We start from the raw sequence: 14,378 nt of genomic DNA, 5'->3' as shown, positions 1-14,378 counted from the left end.
TCTAAAATGAAATTCTGAACTATAAAAAATGAAACGAAATAAGATCTGTGTTTCAATCAAAGTGTAAGGCACCTGTCATAGAGAGAGAGAGAGAGAAATGGGGTTTAACGTCCACTCGACAAAAACTAGGTCATTTTGGGACTAACATATGGTTTAATGTTATTTCATTGATTCGCTTGCGCGTAGGGGTCTTTAGCAGTGGGAGGAAACCGGAGGACCCGGAGAAAACTTGTCACCTACAACCGGGGATTCTAAACCAAGCCAGTTGACTCAATGACAGGCCGTATGATACAGCACGCTAACCATTTGGCCCCCCCCCATACACGTCTGGACATCAGGAACCTGTCACAGACGTCAAGTACAAAAAATCGGACAACATCTATATTATAATATGCACATCAAGCTTCGAAATTAGCGTACGCAAAGACACAAAAAGCGTGGTAAAACATGAAAATTGCACGTTAGATTTGAACTATAAAGCAATTTAGTTTAAAAAGTAAATTTTAAAACTTTAGTTTTTCTATAGCTTAATTCTCTGAAAAGGTAGATATGTTTCCGATAAAATTTTAGCCTATGTAGCCTATACAGACTCACTTTCCTTTAACAAACTCTGAGTCTTAACGAAGAGACCAGATATAATCGGACACATGTAACTTAACCAATCAAATAACAATACGTCACCTTCCCGACAAATAATACATGTAAAACTGAAACCATGTGATATTATTGACCAATCATGTTATCCCTAATTGTATTGACCCTAAGAAGGCGAACAGGCCATTTCACACGGTTTACACAAGCGTAACTAAAATACTACTGACGTAGTATTTTGGTGTAAACGATGATTACCACATTTTGCAAATGCAAAAACCAATAAAGTGGTGGTTAAATGGACAAAGGTCCAAATGATCAAATTCTGTTCCAATACTTCCATTTGGCACCAGGCAGAGTGTTTGCGTGATTACCACTACTGAAAATTTTTGCTTGTTACACTTTTTTGGGGGTTCTAATTTTAGAAATAACAAGCAAAAAATTGCTTCTGGTACTGGAAATAAGATTCGAACCCTGTACATTTAGGTATAATTTGTGTCAGACAAAATCTGTGACAGGTGAATCATATATCCAGGCAGGTGTGTTGTTGTATATGTGTATGATATATGATATGATATATATATGAACTGTAAATTATGGAAAATATTCAAACAGTCGAAACCTTACCATGTTTGACATGAGGGCTTTTCCGTACAACGTTTCCATGGATTTTATCCATTGTATTATCTTCTTCATCAACAGGATTCTGTAAAATAAAATATACGTAATTTCAAATTATTCCAATATAAATGAACTCAGTCATCAACATCCTGCACCCGAGATCAGCGACAGAAAGACGGAACCAATTACAATATTCTTCTTTTGACTATTTTGGGGCATGGGATAAAAAAAACTGATTTCACTTTCAATTATCATTTTCATTCACTGTCACGGTGTATGCGACAGCTAGCATCTTTGTTCCCTCTGAACGAATATACACAGTATTTAAATCAAACCCAGAAAAAGGTATCACACAATTTACCCAGACCTCCCCCCCCCATATCTACCCAAATCCACCATTATTTCAACTCATATCAGGGATTTTGATACATTTGAATGGGTTTGGGTAAATTGCGCTACCGCTATTTTCTTCATGGAAATGAATCTGCATATAATATAATTCAGTGTAATCTTTCGTTTATCACAAAATCAATCAATTATACAAATAAAATGCAACATCATTTTCCGATGACATATGCTTATAAATACAGAGTTTCAAATATTGACCATGTCGGAAAATCCCGATGAATTTTCTCGGTCAATGCAGGGATCAAACATGTGACCTTCAGGCTATAGCGAGTAAGCGTCTTACCCACTTAGCCACCGTGTCTCCCAGAATATTTCATACGCGAGTTGGCAATTTTCCGACCGGGAATATGTTCAATTTTGAAAGAAAAATATATGAAACCAGGTACAGTATTATAAACTGGTTAATAAAATAAAAAAAACCAAACATCACACTGCTTTATAATAATATATAAATATTTAAAACAAACATCACATTATTGCTTTATATATAAATATTTTAAAAATTAAAACCGGAAAATCTGATTATCTACAATCAAAATTTTGTCCCGTTTTAAAAAGTTTACCTTTTTACCACATGGCAGAAATGAAATGAAGTTCCGTTTTGCACCGACTGTGCTAATGATAACAGGCAAATGCCATACAGTGTGTGCTATGAGGAACTTTTGCTAAGACAGCATCACTACGACCTACTCTTATATCGAATTTACATACCACATGAATGACAGAGTGATTTTTGTCTAGTATTCCCAGACCTTTTAATTAGATATTTCCCACACCTTATTACCACTAATATTAATTCCAATTAACTGCATTTTCTAGTAGCTGTCATGTATGTGGCAGAGTATTCCCACACCTTTTAATTAAATATTTCCCACACCTTATTACCACTAATATTATTTCCAATTAACTGCATTTTTTAGTAGCTGTCATGTACATGGCAGAGTATTCCCACACCTTTAAATTAGATATTTCACACAGCTTACTTCCACTAATATTAACTCCAATTAACTACATGTTCTAGTAGCTGTCATGTACTTGGCAGAGTATGCTTACATATTTAAAATATCTGATATCACTTCATCTATTGGGGAAATTCATGTCACTAACAATTTTGATGGTATTGAAGTTTTAAACTGTTTATCACAGAAATTGATCGTGAGACACACACCCCACGCACACAGTTAAATTGAATAAATAAATTACTTCCTACTAAAGTTTAAACAGGAAATAAAGCTCACCAATAATACAATATCATGTGTTTTATACTACAGTTATTAAAGTGACATTCTGTTAACTGACTGGTCGGGTGTTCGATCCCTGCATTGGCCGAGAAAGTTCATTCAGATTTGCCGGCGTGGTGTCCCCCTTGTCAGTGACGCAGGATGGAGGGCCTGACAAGGACAGCTGTCTAGTCATTCAGATGGGACGAAAAACCTTGGTCCCGTGTACACATTGGCGTGCACGTAAAAGGTCCCTTGGCAGTTGGAATTCGATATAAGAGTAGGCTGTAGTGCCGCTGCCCGGGCAAAATTTCCCTCATAGCACACTGTATGGCGTATGCCCGTCTTCATTAGCCCAGTTTAGGAGCAGAAAAGTAGGACGTTAAACCCCATTTCATTTCATTTCGTTAACTGACTGCGTGTGAAAAAAGAGGTTTTGTGCCTGATATTGTCTGTGACAGGTGCCTTATTTTCAGGCTTGCTCAAGGCGCACAGTTAAACCATTTGGCCGCTGATCGAACACCCTCCTGTCAATTGTAAGTGAAAATTAGAACTACAACAAGAACCCTGGACATCTATACTGTGTAATATTCTACTTCAAGTACTTCTTCTATTTAGTGTTTAATGTCCACTTTCACAGAGTGTGATATCGCAGACATATTGTCTTATCTGTATTATCCTAGCGCAGAGATCTTTCCTTTGATAGGAAACTCCAGTACTCAGAGTAAACCCACAAAGTTGAGAAGGCAACCCTATCACTAAGCCTCATACGCTCTCTAAACCACTACTAGGCCATCCCAACCCTCCTTCAAATAGATATAGTAACACCAATCTGATTAAAACACAGATCCTATTTCATTTTGTATTTTTATAACTCTAGTCTTTATTATTATTACACTAGTATCTGGAGGAGTTGTTATACTACCGGCGTTCTGGTTGAAGTGAGAGATTAGACAATGATTCAGTCTGTTACCGCGAGTACTTGGCGTTTGATGTCATAGGGTCAAAAGTCACTTGTACGACCCCTGACACGACCTTCCAGTACAACCGGTCAGATCTTCATGTAGTGCAGGCCATCGAAATTATAAAAAAACGAAACAAAATATAGATCTGTATTTGAATCAGATTGTAACACAAGTTTAATACTGTAGATGAATGACCTGCTGGGAATTTAGTTTAAATTGTGACATGATGTAATCCAATAACACAATGTACTACTGGAGCATGCCCAACAAGATGTTGTATTCTATTTATAGAATCAAATTTGACACGAAAATCCTCAAATGTGTTAAACACAGCGATTATCATATGAGGATATGAAATTAAACAGTTTATTTTGATTAGTCATGAAACTAATTTATACATTTAAATTATCATCTATATATAAGCTTCCTTATCCAGTCCTTGAAAACGTTGAGAAAACATTCTTCAAAACATCTCCAAAATTTCAACCACAGTGTATAAATAAATTGGTAATTATTCTTCTGTATATATAGTGCTCTATACAGTTACTAAATACCTCTAATTGTTCTTTTGTATATGTGTTATAGTGAAGTGGTTCTCTAAACATTAACTTTTAAGCACCCGTTTTAGGTGTGTGGGGATAGCAGTCTTTAAGTGGTTGGTGGACCTTTGCCTTTAAACTAGAAAGTCACAGGACCTGATCATGGCATGTGATTAGAGCCTTCAAGGCCAATTGTCAGGATGGTTCCTGGAAAGTGTGTCTATTTAGAGCTTATACTGATACAGTTATGCTCCTACTTTAATGCTGGCAAGAAAAATAAGTCTAGTCCACTTGACACAAACTAGGTCATTTTGGGAATAACATATGGTTTAATTTTATTTCAATAATTTGTTTGCCTGTAGGGATCTTTAGCTGTTGGAGGAAACCAAAGAAACTGGAGAAAACCCATGAGGTTAGACAGGCAACCCTACTCCTGGCCACGTACAAGCATTGAATCAAAACCACGCCATTTGACTCAACGACATATCTTGTGATTTCACATGCACGTGTTTAACCATTCGGCCACCAACCCCCTGTATACCATTGGAAGTTATAAATCAAAATTAGGCAAGAATTTCTGGTCTAAATAACCATCAGTTCATTAACATGAGGTATATAAATGTTGGCATCAAGAAACAGGAATATATTTAAAGTTGGCCTTCGGTTTATTTATTTTTTGGTTTATAAAATGTTCTCTCATTGTAGGTGAAACGCTCAGCAAGTGCTAGTAAAAGTCTGCTGATTCCTTGCAGACATTGCAAGACTGAGATTCCTGATAGATAGTGCTTGCTTCCAGAAATCTTAAAATTGTTGTCTTGAACCAAACAGTTCAAGTTTACATTAACAGACTGTCGCTCGAACCAAGCAGTTTTCCTCAACATGAAAAGTTTTATATTTTTAATTGGGTTATCATTGTGTTGTAGGTTTTCTGTTTTCGGTAGAAAAATTATAGATTTAAGCTATGACTTTGGACCAAAGAGTATTTCATGGCCTGGAAACCCACCATTTAATTTCAGCCATTTACTTAAGGGAAGGCAACCAGGTGGCTTTTGGTAAGTACAGACATTTTATAAAAAAACAAAACAATTTTCTGTTGGATGTGATAATAAAGAGAGAAAAATGGGGTTTAAAGTCCACACAACACAAACCAGGTCATTTTTGGACTAGCATATTGTACTATTTTATTTAATTAAAGATACGTTCCAAGAAAAGTATTTATTAGGTGGTTATTTTCAATAACAGTATGGCAATTTTGGTATATATGGAAAGTAGAAATATCCAATCTTACTGGAAAAATACTGGATTCCCTGAAAAACATTCATGGAGAGCATAAAGGACAAATATGTAAGGGTTTCCCTAATCGACAGCTCGACGATTGGGAGTGTCTGCACGCGTGATGTCAAAGGTTGCACTCGGAGATTGGGCGCTTGATGTACATATTAAAAATTTATGAAGAGTTAGATGTACAACACTTTCTGAGATAAAAATCATGGAAGAGACACGGGCAGTGGATAATCCGAGAATTTAATTAGGCTACTATATTTGTAATAAATAGTCAGCGATTAAAGACACCCGTTGCTAGGTACTGAGAGAGGTAAGTCACATGACACAAGCATGCCCTCTTTTGATCGATTTTTTATAGCCAGGGTATTCCCTGACATAATTGCAATATTTTGAGAAGGATTTGAAGCAAAATTATGATAAATCAATTAGTTTGAATATGTTTTTAGTCCAAATATATTATCAAATCACCCAATTCGTACCCGGGAATGTATCTTTAATTCACTTATAAAAAGGGGTGTTAAGCATTAGGAGGAAACTGGAGAACTTGAGGAAAACCCACAAGGTTAGACAGGTGATTCTACCATTCAGATCGAAACCACACCCCTATACTCAATGACAGACCTTATGATATAAAGAGCTGACATTAGATCATTCAGCCACACCATATGTCAAGGGTTTCAAAACTTTAAAATAAAAGTGATTGGAGTAATGCTTTGACTTTGACTTTTGATTAAATGTTAAATAAACAATTTGATGAAATACGAGAGCATAGGTCCACAGTCCAGCTTGGATTAATATGGTACTTTTTAAAATGAAGAGAATGAAATATGAAATGGCTGTAATATGAGGCAAAAATGGCTAGGCTTTGGGTTGGTTTTGCCAAATTCACAGCCAAAATATTATTAACAAAAAAGTGGGTGTGACACTGTCCCAGGAGGTTGGGGCAAGCACCAAAATAAATAGTTGCTGTCTTTACGGTATAAGAAATAAATATGCAAAGTTTCAAATTAATCCATTGAGAATTGCGGCCTGTAAACGATAAACACAAAAACTGGGCGTGGCTCTACTCCTGGGGGTTGGGACATGCAGTTGTCGTGCTTAGGCTATGAGGAATACATATCCCAAGTTCAAAGACAATCCATCAAGAATCATGGCCTGTAGGCTACACACAGAGACAAAGCAAAGAAAAATGGGTGTGGCTCTGCCCCTGGGGTTTGGGCAATCACAAAAAAACAATAGGCGGCATCCTTAGGGTATAAGGAATAGGTATGCAAAGTTTCAAAAGGATCTGTTAAGAATTGTGGCCTGTAGGTGACACAAAAAGACAAACAAACATTGGGCGTGGTTCTGTCCCAGGGGGTCGGGCATGCACCAAAAATAATAGAGGTCAGCCTTAGGGTATAAGGAATAAGTATAAAAAAGTTTTCAAGACAAGCATTGCGGGCTGTAAGTAACATACAGACACACAAAAAGAAAATGGGCGTGGGTCTGCCCTGGGGGGGTTGGGCATTCACCACAAACAATAAGGATGGTCCTTAGGATAGAAGGAATAAGTATGCAAAGTTTCAAGGTGATACGTTAAGAAATGTGGTCTGTAGATGACAAACAAATAAATACAAGAAATGGGCATGGCTCTGCCACTGGGGGTCAGGCATGCACCAAAAACAATAGGGATCATCCTTAGGGTACAAAGAATAAGTATGAATGTGGACGTATAATAATGGAGTTTAACCACCATGATCCCGAACTTAAATTGATATATAAAATCAAAGATGTCTGTGTCTGTGTCGCCTATCACGCTTTAGTATCCTTATCTTAGTTTATTCAGTGAAAAAATGATACAATTTCCAAGAAAAGAATATTTCAAATTTGTATGTGAATGTTTTTTAAAGATACATTATTCTTGCTATAATAGTTTGAAAATAGATAATGTAAAATGAATATATTGAAAGTTTCATTCAAATTACTCTATTACGAGTGAAGATATTAGCTTTTGAAGGTTTGACAAGATGTCGACATAAGCCCTCCTGGCTGGATTATCATTCTTAATTATTGCTAAACACTTTGATGTTCATATTTTCAAGGGCAGAGACAAACTGGTTTTACACCAATGAACACCGAGGTACCCATATTGATGCCTCAGCTCATTTCTACTTCGGTAGTCTACACATAAATCAGATACCTCTAGAAGATCTGATTGGACCAGGTATAGTCTGTCTAGTTGTGCGGATGGTACGAAAAATCAAGATCCGTGTATACATTGGTGTGCACGTAAAAGATGCCTTGGCAGTTGGACTTCAATATAAGAGTAGGCCATAGTGCCTCTGCCCGGACAAAATTTCCCTCATTGCACACAATATGGAGTATTCCCGTCTTCATTAGCCCAGTAGAAGCAGAACAGTAGGACGTTAAATCCCATTTCATTTCATTTTTCATGATGAAATTGATGCTTTTACAATTTAATGTTTCACTTTTTGGCATTGTGCTATGACTATGAGAGATATTTTTTCTCTGCTTGTCTTATTTCAATTTTTAACAGGCATCTTTAATGTTCTAATGAGTTTCGCTTTACTCCTGGCTGTTGGCATCAAGATACTTGTACAAGAATAAAATTGGCCTTAAAGTGACAGCAGGTTATCTTTGTTTTATTTACTGGTAAATAAATCACCATGGCAGTACTGTTTGGTTTACTGCAGGTGATAGGCGTCAGCTGATCCTTATAGCTGCTACAAGTCTGCCAATTCCTGACAGAGGATGCTAGCTTGCATTAACATTAGACTGTTGTCTTTAAGCAAGCATTCTTTCTCAACATGCATTCCTTTTTAACATAACATGAACAGTTTTATATTTTTAATTGGGTTATCATTGTGTTGTAGGCTTTCTGTTTTCGGTAGAAAAATAATAGATTTAAGCTATGAATTTGGACCAAAGAGTATTTCATGGACTGGAAATCCACCATTTAACTTCAGCCATTTACTTATTGGAAGGCAACCAGGTGGCTTTTGTTAAGTACAGAAACTTTATAAAAAAACAATTTTCTATTTGATGTACTATGTGATAATATGGGTATATATAGAGAGAAATGGGTTTAAAATCCACTCAACATAAACCAGGCCACAAGTTCTCAGACTTAAGAATTTACTCAACTTTTAATCACTGTTTATGAGTAATATCTTTGATCCAGAAACACAAAATTTTGCACATAGTTTCTTATAAATGTATTTGATACATTAAAACAACAAAAGTTTTATAAAGGGATATATTTTAGTCAAAATAAGGTGAACAATTTTGAGTAAATTCTTAACTTAAGTCTGAGAATGCTTTGTGAACTTGGGGTTAGGTCATTTATTTCATTAATTCACTTATGCATAGGGGTGTTAAGCATTGGGAGGAAACCAGAGAACTTGAGGAAAACCCACAAGGTTCGACAGGTGATTCTACCATTCAGATCGAAACCACACCCGTATACTCAATGACAGACCTTTTGATAGAAAGCGCTGACATTAGATCATTCAGCTATTCTGCCACACCATATGTCAAGGGTTTCAAAACTTTAAAAGAGAGAGAGAGAGAGAGAGACTTTAATGTTCACTCCACATTTCGGGACTAACAAATGGTTCAATTTTATTTCAATAAGTTGCTTGTGTGTACGTGTCTTTGGCAGTGGGGGGAAAACCGGATGACCCGTAGGACCCAGAGAAAACCCACAAGGTTGGACCTTACTCCTTGTCATGTACAACAGGAAAATTGAAACCACGCCAGTTGACTCAATAACAGACTTTATGATACAGCGCGCACATACTAACCCTTCAGCCATTCACAACCCCCCTCCCCACTAACTTTAAAATAAAACTGACAATAGGATCAATGCTTAGACTCCTAAAAAGGCTGAATTCGGTAAGAATGGGTTATTCAGTTACTGATGAATCGAGAATCCTCATTAAATTGTAGGGATATTTAGTTTGGAAACAACACGGGTTTGTCAAACCTTCAAAGGCTAATATCTTCGCTCAGAATAAAAGTAATTTTAATAAAATTTTCAATATATTCATTTGGCATTACCTATTTTTGAAATTTAATAAGAATGGCCAGCTCTTTATCTAAATCTTTCATAAGGCGGTGTTGAATTGGAACTATGTTTCTTGTCGCCCGCCCGCTTAGGATCTCGGGGTCTATTTTCGGCCGCATTGCTTTTCAACACAAAAGATTTTGAAGTTTTATTTGAATGTTTCCGTCATTTTTAACAATTATTTTAGAAATAATTTACCTCGTAAAGTCTCGTTTATCAATATTTACTATTACCGGCTAAAGAAAATTACCGGTGCGGTCTGTTGCCGTGTTTAATACAGAGCGATATAACAGTCGATTTCGTTGGATGATAGTTGCAATTTACGTAAATTTGATGCATTCGTGACCATTTTGCCCTATTTCCTCTAAAACTATTCATATAAATCTAAAATCAAAAGGTAATTCAAGAGCGAAATTCTCGGCTTTCGCTTGTTAAACAGCAACCATGTTTTTGCATACCTAATGAAGTTATTTTAAGAATACGTTATTTGATTGGTCGGTCGCTAAGGTCAATGGTTAAAGTACCCAATCAGAAACATGCAATCCTCCAGGTAGGGTCGACACATGCGCACTGAACTGATGTCCCAGATATCCTTTCTCGTCGGTTTATCACTAATATTATTCATCAATACGCCCTTGTTTGTCGATATTTTTTGAAGATTTTCAAATAAAATGGCTTCACAAAAGTTTACATCACTCAATTAGTTTGACAGACACCCATAATACTCAAAATAATAGTAATACCATTACTAAGTTGTGTTGTTTTGAATAACATTTATGTCAGTCAAAGTTACATGTATGTGTTGTAAATTTACACTCAAGTCAAGAAATAAAATAAGCCAAATATTGTATAATTTATAATACATTGTAGATAAGAATTTTACTAAAATAAAATAAATCAATTTAACAGATCTGCCTAACAGATCTCAAATCAGTTTGGGTTTTTTTTTCTACAGTTAACAACTTTAGTCATGTTATACATGTATGTCTGAAAGTTATGGTCAGATTTTATTGAAACTTGGAACAACTTCCTATATACTGACTTTGTGAGAATTTTATTGAAATCTGCAAAATAGTTGCTGAGATATTGCACCAAGTAAAACATTTAATGTTGAATATTATGTGCCAATTGTTTGTTGAATCAAAAGGTTAATTTAGTTCTTTTCTTAAACATGCATTATGTAAGAGCAAAATCTGCCTATTACAAGTCTTTCTTTAGGCCTGAAATGTTATCTAAATTATCAATTAGGCATTAATTAACTTATTCAGACCATAATAAACTCTCGATGTCAAGACTAGCCGTCGATGTTGGCTGGATTAGATTCCTATATGCTGCTAACGGCCGTTGATAATTAAATCAGAAAAAGTGGATAATCGAGACTATGCTGTTTATATTAATGATTTTAGTAATGATGACCGAGACTATGCAAAAATTTCACCCGCTTCTTTCTCGGCTCATAGTGGATCAATTTGACTGAAATTTTCAGCAAATTACCTTTACACTATCTAGTTTTTAACTATTATAGCGAGAACTGCCATCTCTTTATCTTATCTCCCATAATGTATCTTTAATTAATATAGTAGGGGATGTTGGTCAAACCAACTGTTATTTGGTTATAACATTAAAGTTTGTGAAAGTATTACACATTACAGACAACATTTGTATTCTACCTCATTGTTTCATTCTTTTAAATGATAAATTTGCCATGTAGGCTATTATATAACCTCATTTCGGGGTAGAATAAGAATGAAAATGGTGGTTTGTGTTGGTTTGTACACTTTGTGTTGAAAAATACGCTTTGTGTTGTGTTTGCCTCACACCCTCATTGGATTGTCTCAAAGGTAGTGACAAGAAACATAGTTTCAATTCAACACAGCCTAATGTATCTTTAAGTTTTACCAACATAATATTTCGGTCATTTTGTGATAAACATATGGTAATTTCTATGGTTACAAGAAAAGATGGCGACATTCCCCCTACTGTCTCTCCATTGATTGTCCACTGTCATGAGCACAGATGAATCTGTTTTTGCATCCCATCCGAATGACTAGGCAACCAATACTTTCTTTCTATTTAAATCTAGCTGATGATAAATGGTAATGAGTTACAGTAAAACTCAAGAATAGATCTTTAGCATGTATTATCCATTAAAGCAACTGAACATCATTTGAAGGAATTTCAATCCTTTGTAAAATACAATAATGTGAAAGTGGAATCTCTGGAATGAATATCTGATCCATAAATTTTAAATACCGTTCTGTATTTACAAAGATATGATGCACTCCTCAACATTCGGCATCCTCAGATGATCACCACATTTAAGTGTTGGGTAAAATCTAATCCTCTAGTGGCATTTAGCAATTGAGCACATTAAAAAACACAACACAATATATATAGAAAAAGATAGGTTGCCAGGCAACAAAACATACGCCCACAACAGCTATGGGGAGTCAGAAATGAAAACATTTACAACACACTAAAATCTGATTACAAGTAACAATTAACCCATTTGGCTTCTAGTTCTGACCTATTCTAACATTTAGCATACAAAACATTTAATATCAATTTCGACAGGATTCTTCATCGCATGACCTTAACCACTGTGTATAAATTTAAAGTCAATCAGTTATTAACTTTAAACTCTAGAGCTTCTACACAATTTTTCAAGAGGTCAAGGGCCATAACTCTGGCAGTAATTATCGAAAATAGTTGAAAATCAAAAGGCTTCTTCGTCTCATGACCTTAAACACTGAGTATACATTTAAAGTCAATCGAATATTAACTTTAGCATCTAGAACGTCCACAAGATATTTCAAAGTGATCAAGGGCCATAAATCTGTCAGTAATTATTGGAAATTGGTGAAAATCAATAGGCTTCTTCGTCTCATGACCTTAAACACTGTGTATAAATTAACTCGTCCATAAAAAAAAATTCAAAGTAATCAAGGGCCATAACTCTTGCAGTAATTATCGGAAATCGTTGAAAATCAACAGGATTTTTTGGCTAATGACCTTAAACAAGTCCACAAGATATTTCAAAGTGATCAAGGGCAATAACTCTAGCAGTAATTATTGGATATCGTTTAAAATCAACAAGCTTCTTCATCTGATGACCTTAAACACTGTGTATAAATTAACTCTAGAGCGTCCATAAAGTTTTTAACTTTAGCCTCTATTGTGGACACCGGACGGATGGGGGCGATGACAATATACGACCACATTTCAATGTGGGCATATAACAATCATTGGTTTATATATCCACATATATAGCATGAGATTTTGAGAAGTATTTTCTTATTGTTTTTAGTTACAAATAATAAGAGAATACTTTTGAAATGTTGCACTACATGTGTATAATCCAGTGATTGTTTTTCATATAAATTGCGTTGTGTTTGATGGATCTCTTTTAATCTGTTTGAATCCATGCCAGGAGATTATCTAGCGTTGATTAAATGCTTATTTTAGTGTGTATTCATATTATCCGATAAATCCAAAAGATGCTCCGCAACTTTTAATGTATTCTTATTTTCTAGGATAGAGAAAAACTGGTTTTCTACCAATGAACATCGAGGTACCCATATTGATGCCCCGGCTCATTTCTACCCCGGTAGTCCACACATACATCAGATACCTCTAGAAGATTTGATTGGACCAGGTATAGTCTTGCGAGCTACGAAGGAAGCCAATGAGAACAACGACTTTCTAATGAATAAAGATTTCATCCTGAATTGGGAAGCAGAACATGGACAAATACCCCACGGAGCTATTGTTCTCTTAGACTTCGATTGGGGAAGAAGATACCTCACTTTCGATCATAATGTCATTTTTGGAACGAAAACTTATAATGATGTGAGTTCGTACCATTTTCCCGGAATAGCAGCAGATGCTATGACATACTTGGTGAAGGAGAAACATATCAAAGTTATTGGTACCGACGCTACATCACTTGATGCGGGACAGACCTTGGATTATTCCAGTCATACAATCTGCGGCCGTTACAATATAACCATCATCGAAAATGTTGCAAATCTTGCGTCCATGCCAATAAAGGGTTCAACAGTTTTTCTGGCCGCTATCAAATTAAAGGGTGGTAGTGGAGTTCCTGCTAGAGTATTTGCTTTTCTGAATGACGATTCATTCAATATGGCTGCCATAAACATTATGTCTTCATCTTTAATAACCATCATGATTGTCTTTTCTATTATGAGTTGTTTTAGTTTTATTTTGTAATTTACGGGAAACACTGTACGTGATTCTATAGAATGCAATTGCACTTTATTACTGAGCAATATTTTAAGCATGGTTAATGCCAGTGATGGGATTTCGCCCGCATATTCAGAACATGTCCGAATAGTAACGTCCTTTTTTGTCCGACCAGGAATATGCCCAATCGGACATCAAGGTATGGTGAATAATGTTCAAAATTCCAAAATTAACATAGTGTACTGAGTGCATATCTACCACTCAACCCGATTATCATTGATAACAGGATGGATTGATTAGATAATTAAGTGATCACCTAAGTTATTATGTCGATTGTTTTAAAATTGATATATGTGGTTTAAGTTATCATCCGATCTTTCTGAATTTTATACGCATTATTTAAAGCCTATTATTTACAATAATTACTTTTAGAGTTATGGCCCTTTTTTCACTTTGTTCAACCTTGTTAATGCTCGAT

General features: G+C 35.6%; 1 protein-coding gene across 4 annotated transcripts in view; it reads right to left on the bottom strand.

Annotated features, from left to right (window-relative positions):
* Positions 1-14,378, bottom strand: part of LOC126810366 (inositol 1,4,5-triphosphate receptor associated 1) — a 102,523-nt gene that overhangs the window by 74,714 nt on the left and 13,431 nt on the right. For all 4 annotated transcript variants that reach the window (XM_056098431.1, XM_050535387.2, XM_050535389.2 and 1 more), the window contains exon 2: positions 1,219-1,297. In XM_056098431.1, the coding sequence (XP_055954406.1) occupies positions 1,219-1,297 (79 nt within the window). The remainder of the gene's footprint in view (positions 1-1,218; positions 1,298-14,378) is intronic.

Source organism: Patella vulgata, chromosome 2 (assembly GCF_932274485.2).
Source record: "Patella vulgata chromosome 2, xgPatVulg1.2, whole genome shotgun sequence".
In the NCBI taxonomy this organism is placed as follows: Eukaryota; Metazoa; Mollusca; class Gastropoda; family Patellidae; genus Patella; species Patella vulgata.
This window is presented reverse-complemented; position numbering and strand designations above follow the sequence as displayed.